This window comes from Pisolithus orientalis, assembly GCF_024613125.1.
Source record: "Pisolithus orientalis strain OTSU chromosome Unknown F5J12scaffold_23, whole genome shotgun sequence".
NCBI lineage: Eukaryota > Fungi > Basidiomycota > Agaricomycetes > Boletales > Pisolithaceae > Pisolithus > Pisolithus orientalis.
In genome coordinates, this window is record NW_026260804.1 from 403,920 (window position 1) to 428,581 (window position 24,662).

At 46.7% G+C, this 24,662-nt stretch overlaps 4 protein-coding genes across 4 annotated transcripts; 2 read left to right on the plus strand and 2 right to left on the minus strand.

The window, feature by feature from the left end:
- Positions 1 to 7,983: 7,983 nt before the first annotated feature.
- On the plus strand, positions 7,984 to 9,259 carry F5J12DRAFT_240001 (uncharacterized protein). Its single transcript, XM_051738544.1, has one exon. It carries the CDS (start codon positions 8,308 to 8,310, stop codon positions 9,142 to 9,144), a length of 837 nt encoding a protein of 278 aa, XP_051598326.1. The 5' UTR covers positions 7,984 to 8,307; the 3' UTR covers positions 9,145 to 9,259.
- A 1,135-nt stretch (positions 9,260 to 10,394) lies between these two features.
- Positions 10,395 to 13,771, minus strand: F5J12DRAFT_928371 (uncharacterized protein; the record flags this gene model as incomplete). The annotated part of the gene is made up of 11 exons (XM_051749439.1): positions 10,395 to 10,655; positions 10,772 to 10,896; positions 11,310 to 11,491; positions 11,551 to 11,880; positions 12,063 to 12,150; positions 12,196 to 12,580; positions 12,671 to 12,746; positions 12,857 to 12,879; positions 12,984 to 13,024; positions 13,144 to 13,292; positions 13,347 to 13,771. The coding sequence occupies 11 exons, from the start codon at positions 13,769 to 13,771 to the stop codon at positions 10,491 to 10,493; spliced, it is 1,989 nt and encodes a 662-aa protein (XP_051598327.1). The 3' UTR covers positions 10,395 to 10,490.
- A 3,895-nt stretch (positions 13,772 to 17,666) lies between these two features.
- Positions 17,667 to 18,792, minus strand: F5J12DRAFT_723550 (uncharacterized protein; the record flags this gene model as incomplete). The annotated part of the gene is made up of 4 exons (XM_051741462.1): positions 17,667 to 18,173; positions 18,229 to 18,352; positions 18,401 to 18,516; positions 18,565 to 18,792. The coding sequence occupies 4 exons, from the start codon at positions 18,790 to 18,792 to the stop codon at positions 17,667 to 17,669; spliced, it is 975 nt and encodes a 324-aa protein (XP_051598328.1).
- Positions 18,793 to 20,002: 1,210 nt separating this feature from the next.
- F5J12DRAFT_906480 (uncharacterized protein) lies at positions 20,003 to 22,941 on the plus strand (the record flags this gene model as incomplete). The annotated part of the gene is made up of 11 exons (XM_051748791.1): positions 20,003 to 20,356; positions 20,417 to 20,635; positions 20,715 to 20,903; positions 20,961 to 21,157; positions 21,208 to 21,409; positions 21,461 to 21,621; positions 21,666 to 21,762; positions 21,822 to 21,897; positions 22,090 to 22,262; positions 22,315 to 22,722; positions 22,789 to 22,941. The coding sequence occupies 11 exons, from the start codon at positions 20,003 to 20,005 to the stop codon at positions 22,939 to 22,941; spliced, it is 2,229 nt and encodes a 742-aa protein (XP_051598329.1).
- Between the last annotated feature and the right edge of the window lie 1,721 nt (positions 22,942 to 24,662).

Sequence of the window (24,662 nt, forward strand, 5' to 3'; positions counted from 1 at the left end):
GGCCTTTGAGGGATTGGATTTGGGTTCTGCATGCAAAGGGTGGGTGGTTGGTTTCTTCACAGGAGAAGAACCAAAAGCTGTGTGACTTGCAACACTTCTTTGCACAGCTCTGGCATCTGTGACACTGCTCTCTAGCAAAGTAGCTGCTTGCAGTACAGGGGCAAGGCATCTCCCTTGCCAGGCATGTTTTAACTGTCAAAACACATATAATAGCATTGTACAAGTAGCAGTACATTCATGACCATGGAGGGCACCCACACACATCTGACAGCATAGGCAATCATGCAAAATCACATTGTAGTGGTCCACTGACCAGGTCATCTGCATGACATTCTGTGACATAATGGTTGCAAAACCCCAATGTATCCAATTTTTCCCACCTCCTAAGCCCATGTGACTGGAGTTAATGGTCCCAAAGCCCTGAATGATCATTGGCAACAAGGAGTTTACAGACCTGGCCTGACAGTGTCCAGGAACAGTGGCTCAAAAAAGTGTCCCAATGTTAGGTGAATTTGGAAAGAGTTGAGATTTATGAGAGAGCCAATAGGGATTAGTTCAAACTCCTGCAGGACCAAAGGTAGTACTAACTGTTGCCTTGACAACATGGGCTTTCTTATGTAATTCAGTTGACATGGCACCAAGATATGACCATTTTAAAATGACATGTCATTGGGACACTTTTTTGAGCATGATGTTGTCAGTCATTATTTAGTAAATAATGTAAAGATTTGACAACTTCTGAGGGATTTTGTGCTTCAACCCTGATTGATTATGTAATGTACATAGTCCTGAGCCATAGAAATGGCTTGGGTCCCACTCAGCTAACCCTACTTCACCATGAAATGCACTTTTGCCTCTGCTAGAGCAAATATCCATCTTCTTTCTGAATCTGGCCTTTCTGCTCATCAAATCTCCTCTACAACTGGTCAGGGGAGCTCTACTGTGGCCAGGTTCACCAAAGAGTTCCATCCAGATTAAGGAAAACCTCAAATTAGGGACCCCATGTAGTCCATTTAGTCACAACACATGGGCAGCCTGTGTGCCAAAACACCAACACTTATATAGACCCTGAGATGGGCCCACCTAAATAGATTAGCCAGTACACATGGACAGGCCCAAGGGACTAAAGTGAGAGCAACATATGTATGGGCCTGTAAGTGCATTACCACAACATATGGGAGGGCCCATGGTGGGTAAGGATGTTGAAACATTTAGACAGGCCCATGACCAATTAAGAATACTGAGCTGCTGTAAGACATGGACAGGCCTGTCCTGGTAGGTTACACCCCAGTCACAACATCAAGGTGGGCCCAGGAGGAATATCATTTATGGTGTCACAACATATGGATGGGCCTGTCAATAGTAAGATGTACTGCTGTTGAAACATAAAGACAGGCCTGTCACTAATATCATTTAATTGAGTCACAACATAAGGTCAGGCCCTTCAGTAGTATTATTTATATTGTCACAACATATGGGTGGGCCTTGCCTCAGTAAGATGTACCCTGTCAAAACATAAAGATGGGCCCATCACTAGTATCATTGAATAGAGCCACAGCATATGGATGGGCCCTTCAGTAATATTATTTATATTGTCACAACATATGGATGGGCCTGTCCACAGTAAAATGTACCTCTGATGAAACATAAAGACAGGCCCATCAGTAATCTCATGTATAGCATCACAACATATGGATGGGCCCTTCTGTAGTATTATTTATATTGTCACAGCATATGGGCAGGCCTGGCCCCAGTAAGGTGTACCCTGCTGAAACATAAAGATGGGCCTGGCACTACTGGACGCAGTATCCCTGGCACCCACTGAACAGCAGCTTTCCATGGACACCATGCTGGCATGAATTGGAGATGATTTGAGTGACCCAGATCTTGCAAGCTGCACCCTGGATGTATTTGGCATTAATCAGACTATTTCCAGCCATCCACCCATCTGTATTGAGCAGATGTGGTATCCCCAGCACCTGCTGAACAGCAGTTTTCCATGGACACCATGCTGGCATGAATCAGAGATGATTTGAGTGACCCAGATCTCACAAGCTGCACTCTGGATGTATTTGGCATTAATCAGACTATTGCCAGCCATCTGCCCATCTGTATTGAGCAGATGTGGTATCCTTGGCAGCTGCTCAACAGCAGCTTTCCATGGACACCATTCAGGCATAAATTGGAGCTGATTTGAGTGACCCAGATCTTGCAAGCTCCACCCTGGATGTATGTGGTATTAATCAGACTATTGCCAACCATCCACCCATCTGTATTGAGTGGATGCAGTATCCCCAGCACCCACTGAACAGTGACTTTCCATGGACACCATTCCAGCATGAATTGGACATGATTTGAGTGACCCAGATCCCACAAGCTGCACCCTTGGTGTATTTAGCATTAATCAGACTATTGCCAGCCGTCTGCCCATCCACATTGAGTGGATGCAGCATCCCCAGCACCTGCTCAACAGCAGCTTTCCATGGACACCATTCTGACGTAAATTGGAGCTGGTTTGAGTTACCCATGTCTCACAAGCTCCACCCTGGATGTATGTGGTGTTAATCAGACTATTTCCAGCCATCCACCCATCCATATTGAGCTGATGTGGTATCCATGGCACCCACTCAACAGCAGCTTTCCATGGACACCATTCTGGCATGAATCAGAGATGATTTGAGTGACTGTCAAGTCCAGGCCTACTCTGACCAGCTCCAACACTGGATGAGGTCTGGGGAGAGGTTTGGAAGCAAGTCTGACAGAAAGAGCAGGACTCCAACTGGTGGAGTGTTGGCAAGAATGAAGTCTGCCAAGGTAAGGGTGGAGTGAGGTGAGGGTGTTGGGTTTAGCTTGTGCACTACCCCCTTGCATGATCTCAGCCCTTGTATTTCAGAGGGGGAGTACAGATGGACAGTCAGAGGTAGCTCTGACAGGCAGAAGATGGAGACAGGGAGTAGGAACTAAGTTGATATTTGTACTGAGGAATGGCAGAGTATGATACATGCTTTTATACTACTATGGAGGTACAGTAACCAGAATCAGAACTGACATATGGAGACCCAGAAATTTTCAAGTAAAACTTCCTAGATGACAAATGAAGGGTAGACAGAGGACATATGAATGGGTAACATAGCACATCCAGAAAAGGAAACAGTCCAGGTGCTGGACCATGTGGTGCACATGCTGTGGAGTACCTGACTGCAAGCTGTCAGGGAGGAGTCTGAAGGTAGTCACATGACCCCTCAGAGAACAGTTTGTTCAGTCTGGTAGGAGAGCAGTACAGGTCCAACAGCAGTTGGAGTGGAGATGACTCATAAATGTCAGGGGGTGGGCAGAGTTGGTGCAGAGTGAGTGAATGATTGGTGGAAAGGGGTGCAGAGTGAGTGAGGACTTAGGATGAATGCATGATCATGACAGTGACCCAGATCTTGCAAGCTGAACCCTGGATGTATGTGTAATTGATCAGACTATTGCCAGCCATCTGCCCATCTGTATTGAGCAGATGCAGTATCCTTGGCAGCTGCTTGACAGTGGCTTTCATGGACACCATTCCAACATGAATTGGAGCTGATTTCAGTGACCAAGATCTTGCAAGCTGCACCATGGATGTATGTGGCATTAATCAGACTATTGCCAGCCATCTGCCCATCCATATTGAGCAGATGTAGTATCCCCAGCACCCACTGAACAGTGGCTTTCCATGGACACCATTCTGGCATGAATTGGAGCTCATTGGAGTAACCCAGATCCTGCAAGCTGCAGCCTGGATGTATGTGGCATTAACCAGACTATTGCCAGCCATCTGTCCATCCATATTGAGTGGATGCAGTATCCCTGGCACCTGCTCAACAGCAGCTGTCCAATGACACCATTCAGGCATGAATTGGAGCTCATTTGAGTGAGCCAGATCCTGCAAGGTGCACCCTGGACGTATGTGCCATTCATCCAACTGTTGTGAGCCATCCACCAATCTGTATTGAGCAGATGTGGTATCCCTGCCCCTCCCCTCAACAGCAGCTTTCTGCAGACACCATTCCCACATGAATTGGAGGTGATTTCAGTGAACATGCCCATCAAGGAGGATCCAACAGACCCACCAGGAATTCAGGCTCTGGTTGTGGATTGAGCAGTAGATCTACTCATGGTGGAACCAAGGGCAAGAACCTGGCTTCATCTGGCCAGCAGGCTGTCACACTACTGGTGACATATCTACTACAGAAGGTCTTCAGCTGAAGAACATCAACTGGGACATTCCTCATACTGATATACTTGTCAACTGGTTGCTCACCCATCCTGCAAACCAGAGAATCCTTTTTAGTGATAAGATCACAACTGTCTCACCACCTTCACCTGACAAGGGGCCAGTGGGCCATAACAAGAAAGAAGTTCAAGCAATTATTGCAAAAGTCATATTCAAGAATGATCCCTACTACAAGGACATGTACATGGCAGGCACTGCTAAGTTCCAAGTTAGCCTAGGCAACCACATCACTATGTCAGTCTCCTCTTCATATTTTATCTGTGATTTTTTAATGATCATTTAGGCTGAAGGGATCATATTGCAAGTGCCATGCATGCTTTAAACAATCAGGGGAAGGCATTATGCCTGGTCATGCAAGCCATGCAAATCTCCATTGTAAGTTATCAATCAATCTAGTGGGATTACAGTTGCTGATGTGTATGATTACAGAAGCTGTTCTCAACACTTTACCCTGGTATGATGATCTGCATTCCATCTGGCAGGGCAACCCCTCCTTTGACTCTGACCCAATTAATTCTGAGCCAGACAAAATTGTGCTGAAGATTTTTTAGCCATTGTCCAAAATAAATCATCCAGTATGCAGAAGACTTCAGACTTGGGAGTGGGGTCACCTGCAACTCCAGTGGATGAAGGTACCCCTTTGAATACTGGAACCAAGGAAATGCATGGTGATCAAGATCTGGAGGATGGTGAAGTTGACAAGAGGATGTCTCATGTTGGTGATCTAGTCATGAATGAGGGGGATGAATTTGCCAATAGTATCTTTGATCTGGAAGGCACAGACCCTGGCTGTGGAGATGGAGAGGATGTTAACATGGACTCAGTGTTGGTTCATGGTGATCAGGTGTGTTTCTATTGGGACATCACTAATGGATCATTGTTAATGAATCAGCAGTCATATCCTCAGCCATTGACTCCTGAAGTGCGGTCTCAATTTTCCCTCCCTCACAAGTCTCACACACCTTTCTTGGATAATTGCTCTGCATTCCACCAATCGCCATACCTTCATCCCCCCACTTCCATTGGAAGTGTCATTTCCTCTGCATCATCATCATCTAGTTCTTCCCACAAGGGGAAGGCTGTCATGAGGACCCTGTGGTCCTCATCATCCAAGACAACATCAACAGAGGCAAGTTCTCTCCCAGTTGCTCACAACAAGTCTCAACTTCAAAGCCAGGTCATTGACTTGAGTCAAGAGGCCAAGTCAATACTAGCATCCTTGTCTTCTGGTAAGAGTGCATGGTACCTGGCAAAAATGCAGTATATGCTGAAGGATCAGGAGCTTGAGTTGAGGAAGGAGCAGCTCAGGATGCAGTGGAAAGATGTGGAGGATAAGCATCAAAGGGAGCAGGAGCTCCAGAAGCTTGATATTGAGCTGAAGAATGCTGAAGAAAATGCCTTCATGAAGGAGGCCAAAACCCTTCAACTCAAATTCAACTCACAGAGCTCATGAAGAGTGGTGGCAGCTCTGGCTCAACATCTTCTGACCCCACTGCTTAGGCCAGCCACCCTTCACAATCACATCCATTTCTTTTTTTAATCCATTGTTGCATCTTGGCTTGGCTCATCATCTTCTCTGTTGTACTTGTGTCTCAGTCCCAGTGCATTGCATGATCATTAAGTACATGCTCACCCCATACTGTATTACTTCTCTGTCTCCCCTGTACTCACCCCAACACTGTATCAAGATGCAATGTAGGGTACATTTCACTTGCAGAATGTGTGTGGTATCATAAGTGACTTCTCCAAGGTCAGTCATAAATGAAGACCCCTTATGCACCCTCATCATCAATGGGTGGGACTTAGCTGATTCCTACAGCATCACTAGCTACACTCCTTCAACTTTATATGGTGACTGTTTTGGTCCATTTATACTAGGTACATTTGTGCCCCAGATATTGGAACAGCTCATCTAACAGCCTCATTCAAAATCACTGACCTGGTGTTCCCACAGCCTCTCCTACCACAACCATGTCACCATCCTGTTGGCCCAACCCCTCCTCCATTGCCCACCAACTTGAGGGCTTGATGATGCCAACCATCTCCTCCTCAAAACAGATCACCATGTTATGCAAGATGATGCAACACATTACCCAGTAAACTGTGACCTTAACATCCCTCTTGTTCTGGATTTTCAAGTGCAGCTCACAGAGACTCTGAAATTGACCCTTCAAGGCAGCAAATGTGTGCTCAATGCAGATGCAGCCCTTTCAACATGATTAGCATGCATACCAGTATGAGGTAAGTATCACCTTAGAAAGATATTTGTTATATAAATTCTGATCATGAGATAGCCACCTGCCCTTGGGTTTTTTTAAAGGAACAGTGCACCATTCCTCTGTGGGATATGTGCTATCTGCCCAGGTCCAGTGATCTTCAGGGATAAGGTCTCCCAGTTGTGATGCAATGCAAGTACCTTGAAATGCCCATGTGTCATGGACACTTCCAGGGTGACCAAGCCCATAGTCAACCATGAGAAGGTTGTGCAGCATGATAACAGGCTATGAGCAGTAAGTATTCCATTTTGTGTGCATTGGAATACACACCTGACAATTGAGTGAATACCTCAATTTCTGTCATAGAAGCTCTCCCCAAATATTTGGGGCTTTTTGAAGAGTGGAATCAATGAGCTGTCTGCAGCAAAGACTCCATTTCTCCATGCTGGACATGTCTGTGATTCAGTGAAGGTATGCGCTCTTTCCATATCCTCTGAGTTGTGAGGGGGAATATTGACAAATGTATCATGCTCATCCAGTATTGTGACCATGACCCAATTGGTGAAGTTGATCACCAATCCCACACTAACCCCAGCCCACTGGGCCACATCCTGTGGCGATGACACATTCCCATAATGCCCTGCATGGAAAAGGAAAGTTGCAAGTTGAATGGCAACTGGCAACTGACAATTTTCAGAGCTACTATGAAATATCAGGTGGCTACTTATTTGATCAAGGATGCAATCAAAAACTTCTTGCCATACACAAAGGCATCTAAGGAACAGATGAGGGTGATGGTTGGCAAAATGGTCAAGCAGGCTGAGCTGTGATGACTGCATCAATGGTACAGCAGGTTTTTCAAGAACCTGTGCATGCTCTACTTCATCCTTCAGAGCCTCAATCACATTCAGGAGCCATCCACACTGCCTATCCCTCTCAACCACTGAGTCTGTATCATCAGAAACACTGGAGTTGGAATCCATTGAGATCAGTGAGATCGGAGAGATTGGAGATGCCAGAGTAATGAAGAGGATGCTCTGAGATGAATCAGAATCCCTGTATGTTGCAGTTGAATTGCTATTATCACTACTATCAATACTATCAATTTCACAATGCACATTTTCCAGCCTGGCCATTGCTACTTGCAAGCTAGCTTCATCAAGTTGTCTGAGGAGATTTTTGCAGAGAGATTTGTGGGGCATTGTTCTTTGAGACTTAGCTATTTAATTATATGATATACTGCTAAAACTACTGTGATTTATTTTGAGTCTGATGGGATGCTGCACTGTTCAGCTTGTTGGAGTTGAAAATGTAGTGGCCAGAACATGTTTCCAGAGCCAGTGCCAGAACACAGACAGAGTGCTTCCAGTGCACTTCCAGTGCCACCTTGAGCACCACTAAATATTATTTCAATGACATAATTGACTTCTGTGATGGATTTGGGCTCTCAGATGGGCCCACATGAATCAAGTTTGCTCTCAAATATGCGCCGTTCGAGTCAGCTGACGTCTGGTCACATTTTGTGGATAGTGATGGAGATTGGGCTCGTTTTACCTCGGCCGTAGTCCAGCTGTACCCGGAGCTGGAGGAATCCAGCAGGGACTGGTTTTTCAGTCTCAGAAGTGCGTTTGAAGGCTCGGACACCATCTCAATATCTTCTCTGGGCGAGTATTTTCGCAGTTATTGTCATTATTTGGCGTCGCTCGAGAAGCAAAGAAGCCATCATCCCATGTAGCTTCAGCTTTTTTTAGTGGGTTCCCGCCCAAGTTCAGACGCGAGGTACTCAAGTATCTTGACTTGCCAAGTCGAAGGGTTACTGTGTCTAGCCCTATGGCTCCAGCTAAACAGGTTCTCGCACTCGGAAATGGCGTCTGGAAGTGCAGCGAGGCCAACAATTCACGCGCGCAGCCATCGTGCGCCTCAGACGATCATTTCCCCCGCCGATCATACTCGTTCTGCTTCTTCTGTGGACTTTCGGGCCATATTCGGGCAAGCTGCCATTCGTTCAAGCCGTATTTAGCTTCGGGAAAGTGTCTACTCATCGACGGCCGCGTTGTACTACCTACTGGACTGGAAATCCCGCGCGAAGTTGCCGGACGGACTCTACGAGACCGTCTTGACAACTGGTCTCTGTTGACAAGCCAGTTCGAGACTCGTACGGGCTTGTCGCCCACTCGCTCACTCTCACCCACAGCCGCACCCTCTCGAAGCGTGTTCGACACACCGTCGTGCATACCCGCTCAGACGAGCATTGTATCTACTCAGTCCCCACCTACTATCCAGCCCGAACCAGTAGTATTCGACCCGCCAGCCGTTCGCTCTCGTAGCTCACCGTATGCGCAGCCACAGTCGAGGTGGCCACATGGCCGAGGCCAATCGCCCTCGCGTCCTCGTTCACGGTCACGCTCGCAGACTCGAACGGGTTCGTACACGCATTTGAAAGATAAATTCATACCAGTCCAGTCGTATGCCTGCAGCTCGAAGCAGTATCGTGCTCGAAGGTGCTTGTATTCATACTCGACCAGTAGCTCACTCTATTTTTCTTCCTTGTCCTCGTCCTCGCGCTCTCGCTCACGCTCAAGGAAGGTGGATTCACGCACCCGCTCCAAGCCGAAGCGGTCGCGCAGCCGCAGTCGCGCGCCCCGGCATTCTCGAAGAGCGCGTTAACGCTCCATGTCACACGAGTTCTTTTAGGTTTTTCGTTTCTTTTTTTTGATTATGGATCTTACAGTATCTGGTATGGATTGACCTACGTCGTTATGCGGAATTTTTGGTACATTACACACATTTAGTTTTTCTTTTCTTTTTTTCCAGTGTTTTACCCCCCCAGGCTCGAGTCCCCCACAGAACGCCATCTAGCACCGCACCTGGCACCTTTCCCGCACTCTACACGACGCCTCGCATCCGCGGATACAGTTCTGACAAGGTGTGCCGTCGACACCACTCGTCGCTTGTCAAGGTGAATACTACTTCCCTTGGACCGAGCGCGTATCCAGCGCGTATCTCGCTCGTTTTCGCGCCGTTTCTCTCGTTTTTTTGGCAGGCTTATTCTACTCGACGTCAGCTCTCTGTCGGTACCAAGCTCGTTTGCATGCGCCCAGCCGTTCGGGAGATATTCGCATTTTTGTGGATAGGTCCATTCGCAAGGTCCTGTGGTCGTATCTCGCTCGTTTCCGCGTCGCGCCTCTCGCTTTTTGGGAGGATTGTAGTCCTCAACAAATGCTCCATATTGATATATGGATTATTCTGATAGGTCCAGTAGCTCCGGAGATACTTGCGTTGCTGTGCGAAGGCCCATCCTCGAGGTCTTGCTGTAGTCGTTTACGCAGCTCTGCGTCGCTCCTCTCGCTTTTCGGGTCATTCATCCCTCTCGCTGAGCCCTTCCTGGGGACACATAATTTATAAAATTCCACGCAACCGTTATCGAGATGTCATCGTTTTCGTATCCAGAGCGCTTCGAGACAGTCTTGCATATAACTCAGGATCGGCTGATCCAGCCGGCGTGTTTCCTCATTCTCCCTGTTCGTCTACAAGTCTCCTACCGCCTCCCGGAGTTTCGTGTTGGTTGTCGCAGCCGTTGTTGTGCGAGTCGACTCCTTCTCCCCACCTTTGAGGCCCTCTCGTCGTATCTCGCGCATCCGAGTACTGATCCTCTCTATTTCCCGGCAGCCCGTTCCCCTCGCATGTCCCTTTCTGGGGACGCCTCTTTTGTCAAATTCCATGCAGCTGTTGTTGAGATATGCCCGTTTTCGTGGTTAGAGACACTTTCGGACAACTCTCCGAATATCTTGCTCGTTTCTCGACCGGATATCTCACTTTTCGGGATCCTGATGTTACTGTTCGACAGCATCCGAACGGTACCTTTTCCGTCGTCGTCGCTACTGAACTTGTGGTTATGTTCGGTTTTTTGGTGGATGAGGGTACCTTTGGGCAGATTTGTGGATATCTCAGGATCAGACGCGCAGATTCTCTCTGTTCATTTTGCGCCGTGCTCGCTGCGCTACTGTCTTCCGTCATGACTCATATTGCGGCATTCCGAGCACCCATTTTTCGTCGACGAGTCGATGCCTCGCCCCCTCCCTCATGATTTTGGGATCCTGTGCAGTTGAGCTGCCTTCCAGTTGACTGGGGACAGTCAAGATCTCGAGTACCCCTGGGATGTAGGGAATGTAATTTCCCTACCAGGGGAATTGGTTTATTTTCCTTGTTTTACTTGGTTTTCATTCCTAGATACTTAGTTCGAGAAATTGGCAGTGGTGGTGAAGTGTGCCTGCCAACTGCAGTGGGTGCTCACACATGACCTGAGAGGCTGGGAATCCATGATGTCATGGGCCTCAGCCACCTTGGTGCCATGGCTGGCAGGGTTGGCATGCTGTTGTGTGCTGTTGTTTGGGTGCCTTGCCCCATGTTTAGATCCAGCTTATGTAAATGTCACAGTGATCACATCTTGTGATCAAGGACTCCTGAAGCTTCTGTGGGATTGAAGCAGTTATGTACTATGGTAGGACTGTGTCAGGTAGAACAATACATGATGGTATTGCATGTGCACATGCATGCTCAGGATCTGTGATGATGGGTGGATGAATGATGCTTGTGATTCATGATGTTTGTGTTGTGTGTTGTGTACATATGACAAGTGTACAACAAGTAGGCTACTGCACATGTATGAGTATGGTGACTAGTGATGTATGTAGTACATTACGAGCTTGGGTGATGCTGGGGTGATAGTATTGATAATATCAACAAGTGGATGATAGATGTATTAAGAGAAAAAAAGAAAAAAGAAAAAGAACAGGATGGCAAGTGTGATACACATCATCATTGCTGCTCACTGGTGCCTTGGAGCACCAAAGAAAAATTGTTGCAGACTTCTTCACTTGTGAGGCAACAACAGCACTCTCCAGCTCCACAATACCATTTGTGGGCAGCCAAGATCGCTTTGAGGAGCTTCATGTGTCCTTGACTGATGGCACTTCCATAAATCTTGAGGAAGGTCTCCTCATCCCCCTGGAATCTGGGGACCATGTCAGAGAGACTTGGGCAAGTGATAGGAAGTGCAACAAGTTGACTTACTCATTGAGGAATTCCATCACGATGATGCATTGCTGAGAGTACTTTGTGTTGAATTGACAGCTGCTCTTCCCATTGTAATAGTGATAAGGCCAGTCCTTGAGTGGAATGTGCAGGTCAAGCTGTGGCTCACCCTCTGTCCAGTGGCACACTATGTCCCTCCAAGAGTCTGACTTTGCAGTCTGTGTCCCATTGGGATGCAAAACAGGCACCTCCAGGATGACAACTCCCAGAAGGGAGGTAGAGGCACAGGCCTTGGTCCCCTGGGGTCCAACCTGTGAGGGGAGGGATGTTGAGAGCGAAAGATCTAATGGCTGGACAACTTGTGGCATCCTGAACTGCATTTGAGTTGGTTGTAAATTGAGTGTAGGTAGGTATAGTTGGGATGCTGGCATGGAAGCAGACTGGATCACTGGGGGCAACAAAGCTGTGGTCTGTGCAAGTGAATGCTGGTGGGCTGATCCATGTGGCTGGTTGGTTGGTGTGATGGAAGTCATAGAATGAACAAGACTCACCTGCTGTTGGAATGGAAGTGGACTGGATCACTGGGGGTGACAATGTTGTGGTCTGCACAGGTGAATGTTGGTAGGCTGATCCATGCAGCTGGTCAGTTGGTGCAGTAGAAGTCACAGAATCAACAAGGCTCACCTGCTATTGGCATCACCCAAGCATTACTGCCAGTAGTGTCCTGATGCAACACAGGTCCAGAAGGGGCTGAACATGCAGAGGCCAAGGTCAGGGCCTTTACGACCAGGTTGCTCATGTTGCTGAGCTGTTGGTGGATCTCCCTTGCATCTACTGATAATGAGCACAAGGTTTCCTTCACTTCCTTCATGGTCGTGTGTAGCACTGCCATGTCAGATGTTATCAATGCATGCACCATGTTGAGTGCCTTGGTGGACACTGGCTGGACAAGTGCAGCTTTGCCTGTGAGTGAATGATCACCTTCATGTGGGACCAGTTGCAGTGCATCACTGTGGTTGTTTTTGTAGCAATTCAACTCATCGAGGAGGTAGTGCATCAGTGTGTCATGCTGCATAGTCATGTGGAGCAAAAGGCAAGGAGTTGGTTGACTTTTACTACACACTCAGATAGGAAGGAGGATGAAGTATCACATGCTCACCTTCAGCCCATCCCCCCCACCACTGGACCCATGCAAGGGTCCATCACTGCCCCACTGGTGCAAACATGAAGTGATACTGTGCTCCACCATGACAATAGCAATGGGTCATAAACATCCCAGGAGTTCCAGACCCCACTACTGCCTCATCAATCCATTTCTGGATTGTGTCATGGGAAAGTGGCTCACCTGGCTGTAGCATGCCATTTGTGCTGATTGCAGGGAAAAGGAAGTCTTCGTTGGTCATTGGTCACCCGAGATGGACAAGCTCAACCCACTTCATCCACAACACAAGGCACAGGAAGGTATCACACACTTTGCCCATATCTGGGTGTGGATAAATCTTGTAATGATTGCCTTGTATATAGCAATAAAAGGAGATCAGATGGATAAGATATGCAAAGATGGATATAAGGATGGACTTCATAAGTTGGCCTCCCTCATCCCCTTATCCAACTTTCATTGCCATCCCTTACAATTCTTCAGGTGGATCTTGAAGTAAGCATTGCACTCGTTTATGGTGAGGGAGACTTCTTTGCCTTGAAGATATTTCATGAACATGCCATCTATGACAGTCCAGTCAAGTTTGACATCCCCATGCTTCAATTTCAGCAGCTCATAGTTCCTGTTGGATTCCACTGTCAAAACATTGTTGGCAATGCTGCCTACTGGTACCTACCTTGTCCAGAGCATGAACACAACAGCACCAAAGGCAAGGTGTTTGAGGTGCCATGTGACTGCTAGCCTCACCTTCCTGCTCAGGGACTCGCCTGATGGCAGCATTTTGCAGCCTACCATCACAAGATGGATGTACTGGAGTGGGGCATTGAGTGGACATAGTGATCCTGACCAGGCAAGTATTTTATCCATGTACTCCTTCTTCATGGCTCCTGAATGCTTCTGTTCAGCTCCTTCAGAATTTACCTTGTGTCTGATAGATGCAATGATATCATCAACTTCTGCCAACAAGACTGGGTTGCCTTCCCATTGGTGACACACATCATTGTGATGCCAGTTCCCATGGAATGTTGCACCATCACTGTTGGGAAGAAATGCATGCCAAAGGTATTTCTCTATGAGCATCAAGGGTAACTGAGCAGTCATGACACATATGCTTCATCCCACAACATCTTAAATCCCACTTGAACTCCATCAATAGTGCTCTGGCTGCAATTCTCCTGGAACCCTCTCCATGAAAGGTAAAGTGCTAATGCCTTATCCAAGCACCTCTTTGGCATGCACTCAAATGCATTCCTGAATTCTGGATCGCTGTAGATCTCAGAATCCTCTCTAGTGTGATTTGGAGTTGGTGGCATTCCTTCTGCTGGAAAATGGCTCTGCAGCCACAAGTGCACTTGTTGGACATGCCCCACATATGCTGCCCTTGTCTTTGCTGCCCAAAGGTGAGTTTCTTTGCCAGCTCCTTTGATTTGGTGGGTGGTTCATAAGCTGGGTAGTTCCTTTGCAGTGGATACCCTTGTCCCCCCTTTTGGCCTGTCTGGGGATGATGTGATGTGCTTGGTACTGGCTCCCTTCTGTCTGACCATCATGGCAACTAATGTTGCATTAGCAGTCCTTGATCTGGCAATGTGGGAGTTGTGATGTCACAAGTGCTAGCTACAATGTCACCTACTAGTCATTTGCAATACATATCTAGATCTCTCCTGGTCTGTGAAATTGATCATACTACCTCACAAGCTGCTGATAATTCTTGCTAAAATGGCACAGTGAAGCAAAGTCAGTTTGAAGTACATGTAGTAATGGATTGAGGATTCCTTATACTAGTATCAATACATGCAATTGTAATTAGATCTCACCCTTGAAGTTGACCATGGCACCTCATCCATCAGTAGCACTAATGGCTCACTCCCCAGGGCCAACATTTATTCACCAAATGGCAGGTGACACAAACCACAAACATCTTTGTCTTTGATGACAGGGTCCCACAATTATCACTTGTTGTACCAAATGGCAAGTGACATGAGCGTGAACATCTTCTGACAGAGATGTATCATACAAGTGCTGTGGCGAGTTGTACCATTTTAAGCAGGGCTAGAAGGTGACCACTGTGGAGATGTTGGGCTGTATGCAGGAGGAACAGGAGCTGCTAGACACGAACGATCAATAGTCAACAACATAGGTAGAACCAATGCTGATGTTATCAGTAACTTACAAGCTGGAGGATATGTTGGAGAAGTTGGAGCAATAGAAGATAAAAGTCACTTACACCTGGGAGATGTGAGATCAAGTGCAGGTGACATGGAGGAGGAGTATGTCAATGATGTATCCCCTCTGCTTCTCTTGTACAATGGGGATGTCCTACATCATGACCTGCTGAATGGTGAGATGTGAGATTGAGTGCAGGTGATGTGGAGGAGTATGCCAGTGACATAGCCTCTCTGCTTCTGTTGTACAATGGAGATGTCCTGTATTGCAACCTACCACATGGTGAGATGTGAGATTGAGTGCAGTGATGTTGGGGAGTATGTTGATGATGTAGCCCTCCTACTTCTGTGCCAAATGGTGAGACATGAGATTGAGTGTGAATGATGTGGAGGAGTACACCAGATGATGTAGCCCTCCTGCTTCTGTTGTAGAATGGGGATATCCTATATCATGACATACCAAATGGTGAGATGTAAGATTGAGTGTGGGTGATGTCAGGGAGTATGTTGATGATGCAGCCCCCCTGCTTCTGTCATAGAATGGGGATATCCTGTATTGTGACATGCTGAATGGTGAGATGTGAGATTGAGTGTGGGTGATGTCAGGGAGTACATCAATGATGCAGCCCCCCTTGCTTCTGTCATAGAATGGGGATATCCTGTATCATGACATGCTGAATGGTGAGATGTGAGATTGAGTGTGGGTGATGTCAGGGAGTATGTCAATGATGCAGCTCCCCTGCTTCTGTCATAGAATGGGGATGTCACATAGAGCTACATGCCAAAGAGTGAGGTCGCTCTACCATAGGATGTATGACGATGTGAGCAGTATGCATTGGAAAAGTGACCCTGCCCATACCTGGGGAACAAAAAGTTGTCTGCCATTGACAGTAAGCAGTGAGAACATTGCTGATTCACCCTTGAAGTTATGCTCTGACCATGCAGGTGAGTTTGTGTCATACAGTGTCATTGCTACTTGGCCTGGTGTCATGCTGCTGACTGTGTGGGCAGCAAGTGAGTCTTGTACTGGGAAATGGTAGTCAGTGATGGTATCATTCAGCATGTCAATGTCCAGAGCGACATAGAATGCACCTGTACCCATAGGCACAAGCTGGCTGAATATAACATTTTCTGCAATGCTGTGACAATCATCCTTTCCACCAATGGCAGCAGCTTCCATCAAAATCTCCACTGTTTCCTCAAATGGGCAACACATCAGGGTGCCAGTGTCAGCATGGTTAATGCCATGATGAGTGATTGCCATAAGTGCTCTACAATGGGTCATGAGGTTGCAGAGCAATGTCAGGTAGTGGTAGTTCAGGTATGAACTGTTGAATTTGATGACTCCTCACTTGCTGTGTGAGCAGCTTCAATCCCGAGCATGTTGAAGATCTCAATGCAGCTGTTGGAGTACACATGAGTGAAGTTGACACCTGGAATGCACATCACCACCTCCAAGTTGACACTGTCAGTCTCCAAAACCTGCTCCTTCATCTTGATGGATCCCTTATCATGTTCTCGAGTTGGCAGAAACTGACATATTTTTCAACTGTGCCCCACCATCATCATCCTTGTCCCCACCAGAGGGAGCCTGGGAGATAGATATGACATCCTCCAGTGCCTTGACAAGATGTCATTAGAAAAAATCTGTTTGCACAGACCTAGAAATCTGTTGAGAGGTCAGGCTGTCGAAAGCAAGTGAGGCAAGGAAAATTTCCTAGAATGAGATCACAGTGAGTGTGGCTGAGTTCATAACAATCTGGGTGACAACATGAGCTGAGGCAGTAGGAGCAATGAAGAGGAGGCAGTCATCAGGGTGCTAAATAGACAAGGAAAATTACCTAGAATGAGATCACAGTGAGCATGACTGAGTTCATAACAATCCAGGTGACAACATGAGCTGAGGCAGTAGGAGCAAAGAAAAGGAGGCAGTCATCAGGGTGCTAAATATACAGTGCAGGAACAAGAGCAGGCAGGGAAGTGGATGACGCAGACTCATGTGGACCTGGCCATTCATTAGAAGGTGGGGAGCAAGGCAGTCTGCACAAGGGGAAAATAAAATAAAAAGAAGAAAGAAAGAAAAAACTCATACCTTGTGACGGTCTGGTATGAGGTGAGTATATTCTTTGTCAGGCTTCACTTGCAACTCCAGGGAGCTGTTGGGCAGCTGTCATCAATACCAATCCTTCTACATTCTGCTACCTGATGCAAGTACTCACCTGCAAGTTAGTGTTGTCCTCCAAGTGCTCTTGCACACATTTGCCCAGACTGATTGCAAGTGAGGTTGGAGGTGACAACATCACATGACAATAGTCATGGTGCATGGCGAACAGCTTTGGATTGTGTAAGGGATGGGATGAACAGTGTACACAATGTGCAACTCATGAACTGATACAATGTTACAAAAAGTGCTAGGCATGAACTACTCCTCACTCATGAGATCAACAATGCCAGTTTGTGTCTCCTTGCCATCTGTCAGGTCAATCACTCCAGTGTCAGGAAACAACACAACCAGGTTAACTATGGACTTGAACAGCTGACAACCAGCATCCTCATCCACCAACTGCACACAGGACAACTGAGAGGATGCATGGACAAGGTCATGTACTAAGTCAGGCCTTGAGTACTCCAACATGACTGCTGAGACCTCTATTTCATAGAATGCATCACTGTTAGCATCCTCACTCAGTGGTGACATATGCATGACAGGTGACCGATCCATGTCCACTGGCATTGCTAGGGGCCAACTCAGCACAGAGAGCCTATAGGTGGGCAGTGGCTTGTTGAAGTGGCTTATGACCTGAAGGCCACATTGCAGCCCCTCACCATCAACATTACCTGGGCACTGTATATGACAGATGATGAGGTTGGACAGGCATATTTAGTATGGCTGCGAGACTCACCTGTAGAAGTGCATGCATAGCTGCACCAACAGAAGTGTCAATCAATCTTGACTGGATGGTATCCAGTGACCAGCCGAGATGCCGTGAGCAGAACATTGCAAGGGAGGTGAGATTAGGCTGATGAGATATCACGAAGGCAATGGGGGAATGTCCACCATCCAACCACAATGTGAGAGGTAATAGGTACATTGCCAGTATGGCAGGGTCGGGGAATTCAACGTGTTCCTCCTTGATGATGTGGGTGAGTTCATGGTACCTACATCCAAGGAGGCACTGAGGATCTGTCCTCAGTATCTCACAGACATCATTATGCCACTTGGTGACAAACTCCATAAACTTGACAAATTGGAGCATGATAGTGGCTTGGAAGAGGGTCCTTCCAAAGCCATAGTGTACTAACTGACAGGCAACATCCCCACTGCACCACTGGCAGCCCATCTATGAACTGAGTGAGATTTGGTGGCACCTTCGGCATGCTGAATATGGCATGCACATCATCATCTACACTACCCATCAGTGTGATCAAAAGGAGGTCCCCCCATTTGAGACCAGTGCAATCTTCTATGGCTTCCAAGGAGTAAACTTGCATGTCTTCGAACCTGCCAGAATGCAAGTCACTACCATCAGTCACACCAGCTACCATTTGCATATTTAAGTCAACTTACCTGTGGACAACACAGGTTGTGCCAAACAATAGTGCATCATTGTATGGCATTATGACAGCATCAATGAGTTTGCACAATTGAAGACAAGCAAGTTCTGCCTCTGCCTCTCCTGGAGCCTGATGTCACATTAGTACCCATTGAAATACATACAGCAAGTGACTCACCATGTGCCAGTTGAAACCAAACATTAGCAGCAGCTCTTGAAAGTGCTGCACAAGGAGACATGGGGAGGTCGAACCTACGATGTCTTCTCCCCTCTTGAGTTGTGGGCAGTCTGGCCCATCGAAGACAAAGTAAGGGTGAAGTAGCATGCAAGAGAGAGTGGAAAGACAGCAGAAGATAATATCCATTTCATGTGATTGTCCTGTACTGGCTTGATGCCATGAAAACATGTTGACTAGCAAATGCATCCATGCACTGGTGATATGTCATCTGTGAGGCACAAAGCAGACCATAGACAGCAGGCTACTAACCTGGCATTGAATCCCACTGTGAGCAATCAAATGCCTTCTTCATTGCCAGACAGGTCGAACATTTCAGTGGCCAGCTGGCCAAGTGTGTAAGGCCTTGCTGCAGGTGCAAGAAGCTTTGTATGGTCAGTATAACCACACCAATGAAATGGCAGAAAAAAATGATCACTGACAGGCCATAGTTTGCAGACTCTCATGCATGGCAGACTTGGATGTTGCAAAAAAGTTAAGCGCCATAACAATCCCAGCAGCTTGTCATGTGACTGAGATGCCTAATTCAATGGTATACCAATGGCAACATAATGATGTCTTAGACTGACTTATTATGTTAATGCCAAAACAATACTCCATTAGGTATTAGAATGTGCACCTTAAGCCCAATGAATCATTGCAAGTGCATATCATGTGATTGCTATTGATTAGATTCAACCATCAATTACATAATATTACTGGTTGTGACACTGAGACCTCATTCTCTTCACCTGTGTCCTCTCCACCATGCCGCCCCATCGAAACTACCAGCAATTAAAAGAATCTTCTACTAAGCAACCTTGCAGGTACTGTGGGAACCTCTACCTGCTGCAAGGGATCAAAAGGCATGAAGGAAGCTGTGTGAAGGAGCTCCAGAACCATGAAGAATGGGTCAAACACAATAAGGCATACATATGGGATGTTCGTTGGGGTGAGGTGATCATTTTTATGAAATCCTCTCAACTGCCCATTAGCTTACAATGGTTGCCTACTAGCCAATATTGCTAAGGAAGCAGCTGCTGTGACATCCTCATCATCAGTGCACCCTTGCATTGCTGGGTCTTCAGGTCCTGACTCCGCCATAGCTACGATACCAGTGCCACTTGGACAGCTGTCAGTAACAGTAGGCCCTTCACAATTTATTCCTGGTATGTAAACCACTAGTATGGCTCTCGCCGACACTTACATGTTACTGGACAGGATCACCAACTAGTTTTGTTCCCAATGAAGATGATGTGTTGATGGGCATGGCAGACCCTTGTGGTAGAGGTATGTCAGACTCAGGTAGGTTCAGAGTGTATGTGTCATCAGCTGGTATTTGAGCTAATCTTTTGTTGCCTATATGATTATAGACTCTGACGTGTCAATAACAGCCCATGTGATGGGTCACTCGGTGAACTCCGCTGCACCAGATGCCACAAATGACCATCCTCCTGACTTCAAGACTGAATTTCATCCCCATAGTAAGCACCCGACCCTTTTCCAATTTGCTGAAGAGTTTGGCCAGCAAAACCTTGAATGCATGCCCCCAGACCGTGAGCCCTGGCACCCTTTTGCCTCAGAGGGTGATTACATCTTTGCCTCGATTGCTGTGGAAGCTGGGCTCAGCTCAAATCAAGTTGACTCCCTTCTCAAGTTGGTTCACTGTATAAGTCAAGGAACCGCAAGTGTCATGCTACACAATGATGCTGGGCTACATACTGCTTTGGATAGAGCAGCAGTGCAGTTAACACCGGTAAACTCTTTGTTACTGGCATGCTTTTGATGTTTGGCTCACTTCCCAGTCATTTGTTAGTTCTCCAAGTTCGAAATTACCATGCCCTATAAGGGCAATGACGTGACATTCCCTGTCCATATCTGCCCTCTGTGGGACTGGGCCCTCGACCTCTTGCAAAATTCCTCCCTTGCACCACACTTCATCTGGGATGCCCAACAGCTCTTCAAACATGATGGTGAGAGATATGAGCGCTTCTACACGGAACCTTGGACAGGCGATCATTGGTGGGATATTCAAGTATGTTGTAATTAATGTTATCTCATACCACCATGCTTTGTAAATTTACTATCCGCTTTTTTGTGTTGTGCCAATAAAGTCACGGTTACCCAGTCATGTGGATAATGCAGTCCCATTTGCATTTATAATTTACGCTGACAAGACATGGCTATCGTCCCATGGTACTGTCAAGGGCTACCCTGTCATAGTGTGTTGTGCGAACCTGCCAGTTCATGTTCACAATGGTGAGCAATATGGCAGTGGCTGCGTCATTGGCTGGCTTCCAATTGTGAGTACCATGCCTTCGTTTTTGAGCAATAGCGAATAGATCTCACAGGTTTTACAGGTTCCTGAGCTTGCAAAAGAAGAGGGAAAGACTGGCTACACAAACTTCAAACGTGTCATCTGGCATACAGCATTTTTTCAGCTCCTCAAGAAGGTTGTGGAGCTCTCAAAGGTCGGTTATCTTCATGAATGCTACAACAAGGTTCTCCACTGGCTCTTCCCACTTGTCCTTATCCTGTCTGCTGACTATGAAGAACTGTAGGTACTAACTTCTCTGTGACCCAATCGTACTTACCAGGCCTCCCTAGCTGTGTGATGACCCTTATACGAGGCACGAAGTCCAAGTGCCCTTGCCCGTTTTGTCTGGTCCCCTTGGAGCAACTTTGGGATCTGAAGAAGACATATGAAATGCATACTACTGAGCAACACAAAAGAGTGCTGGCATTATTCGAGGAGAAGAAGACAGTTGGTGAGAAGAAACTGAAGTCCCTTGGGTTACGTCCTGTCAAGGTAGGTCTTTGACACATGTACTATGTTTACGACTGATGGAATGTACAATAGAACACTTTTTGGTCAGTAGAACATTCAGAGCCTGAACAGGCTGCCAGTTTTGAGCCGCTTCACTCCCTGCATGGTGGCATGGGAGGCAAGCACATCCATGGGGAACTCAGGATTGTCGTCAGTGAGCTTGGCCGTGATTCTGAGACACGTTTAGAAGCACAGTAAGAATCTACTTAGTCTGTGGAATGGGCTAACTGTCACACAGAGTTTCTGCCTTTCCCCATTGGCAAGGCCTCACACATTTCGATACAGTGATTCACATCACATTTTCTGATGGAAATAAAATGCAAGATCTCACCAGGGTAAGTCAATTAGGACATGTTTAAATGTAGTTCGATGGCTAACAATCTCTCTGGTATAGCAATGTTTCTACGCCTCCCTCAACATTTTGACACCGATGATGTCTCAAGTTGGGTATCAGTTACTTCATATGATCAGTAGCTACCTGTGACTCGATACCCTCATTGGACTTGATGTGCACACTGAGAAGACTCTTGGTATGATCAAAGATGAACTTCTCATCTTCAGGGATGAACTAAAGGTATTCTGTTCATCCAACTGTCTATTATCATGTAATGATTTTCTATAACAGTTGTACCGATCCTTCGTTCGTCATTTGGATGATACAGATCTGAAGGATAATTGGAACTTTCTGAAGGTGCATCTCTGGAAGCACGTTACCTGTGACATTCGAAGCAAAGGTGTTGTTCGTAACTACAGTGCCCAGCCCAATGAGAAAATGCATGGCCCGCTCAAAGATGCATACCAGGATCGCTCAAATGGAAAGGATACTGTGGGGCAGGTATGATTTAAGTTCCTCTCACTTAGGCATTGTCTCATGATTTGTCACTCAGATTCTCCGTGTTGACCACCACCGACTTGCAACCAAACTCATTCAGGCATGCATTGATGCAGAAAACGAGTGTGTTAACAATGCTACTGACGACAACGAGGACCACAACACAGTACTCGAAGGGAATGCCAAGCTCGGCGCACCCCAGCAGACTCACTCACTCTCTGATGTTGAGAACACTAACCAAAATGACTGGGCATTTGATGGATTCCATCGGAAGCTAGAAACTTTCCTCAACACTTGCCTCCCGACTTATGGGTTCCCCCTCGAAAAGTGGATACAATTACAAGGAACACATACAGTACGTCCTCTTCCCTTTATATACAGACTTATCCACATTCCTCCAAAGATCCAGGAGTATCGATATTTGAAGGTCCAGTATGCTTCAATGGTGGACTGGGAGGTCGCTGTGAACTACCTCCAATGTAATCCAAGTTTCCATGGTTGGCCATGATACGATGGCGCCCTCATTCAGCTTTCGGAGACCAAGACTACTTTCATTCGACTCATATTCATGTTCACTTGTAAGGTTGCAGTGTTCGAAGACACTTTTCAGTTTGCCCTTGTTCAGCCGCTCACTGCCAGGACTGGAGTGTGCAGGTTGGACCAAGATCTTCGACTTGTTTGAGTCAAAGCTGTATCTTGTGCAGCATCAATATTCATTCCCGTGAAGTCGATCATTTGAGGCACATTGCTTTACCTGGATCCAAGCCACCATGGTGAGTTTTTGGTTGTTGAACACACTGATGGAGACATGTTCCTTCACATGAGGGAATGGATTCAGACCCAGCCCCAAGCACAGTTGCCAACCGAACAGCCTTCAAGTTCTGACTCTGATCAAATGCCAGCTGAAATACAAAGCAATACTTCAGGTAAGTGATCCTCATTGTCATGCATTACTTCATCGAAACTGATGTAATTCTATACTATCATAGGGTCAGAGCAATTAGATGATCTTGGAGGGTTAGTGTCAGAATGAACATGGTCGGTTTGCACTATACATTTCCGTGTTCACTGTGCTATTACCTCTTATCACATCATTGTATTTCTATTACTGCTGATAAGGTTGCCAGGGAGTGACCACATGGCATTGCGGCAATGGAAGAGTCAATGAAATGATGTCAAGTCATGCCACATGTTAGTGTCCTGAGTAAACACAATTCGACATCGTCTCGCTGATATGCTTTTTTACATCACCAAGCAGCTGTCTTCTCGGACTTGAGGTGGGCTCGCAAGCTTTTAAGAAGGTCTGTGAGTGTAAAACAGACCCAGGCTAAGTAGTGACACTCTTGTCCCCGTTACCTTCCACTTGAACCATCTTCTGTTTTGCAGACATGCCTGAGGACTTCACACATGCACTTCATAGTGTCGATTTGGAATTTTCTGGATCTGACTCATGTTCAGACTGCTCCGACTCCGAGGATGACACTTCTGATCTCGAGGAGCTTCAAGAATGGCATCAAATCATGCACAAACCACCTCCAGATGCTAGCACTCCCCAGCTACGCATTGCACGTCACTTTCTTTTCATGTTCATTTAGTATTCTTACACTATGGCGACAGGCACTTGGCGCTACTCAGTTGGCATACTCAAAACTTCACATTGAGATGAAGAAGCTACGAACTGACTACAACAGTCTACTCTCCACTCTCCCACAGAACCACAAGAGAGCTGTGGAGAATAACCCAAACACAATGTTGGACAATAACATCACTGCCCAAGCAAAAAAGTATTGTTTCTTCTACCATTTCTGGGTCCCAAAGGATGTTTTCCCGCTCATGATTCCACTGCCCAGATATGATCTGAATGACCCTGCTTGTTGGAGTATGCCTGAATCAAGAACTATTGGCCTTAAGGTGGAACTCTATTCCATGCTACCTAGTGACCTCAAGGCCCACGCAACAACTTATAGCAACTTTGGCCGTGTGGTAAGTGAACATTTACATCCCACAATTTGAATGCTAATGTTTATTGTTTCTAGTTTTCAAATGCGGTTGGGGCTGAAAGACCCAATGTCCTCAAGCCCGTCAAGGATAACATGCAGCAACTCTTCACGCACTTGGGCCTTAGTGCCGATTTATTTGCAGCTGAGAATTCAAGGATTCTACGAGGGTCAAATGAGGATGTGAAAGCATTGCTGAAGATGCACCCAGGGAGTGTTGGTACTTGCTACACCCCTCTCTCCCCGATCCTCTTCCCCAAACCAGATGCTCCGGTGGCTAGGGAGTTTTTCAAATCCCAACTCCTAGTCAATGTAAGTTTTCTTCACTACTCACAATTATACCTACATTAATTACTTCTGCAAGATCATCCATGTCATGGTGTTTGGCAAGGGCGTCCTCACGGGC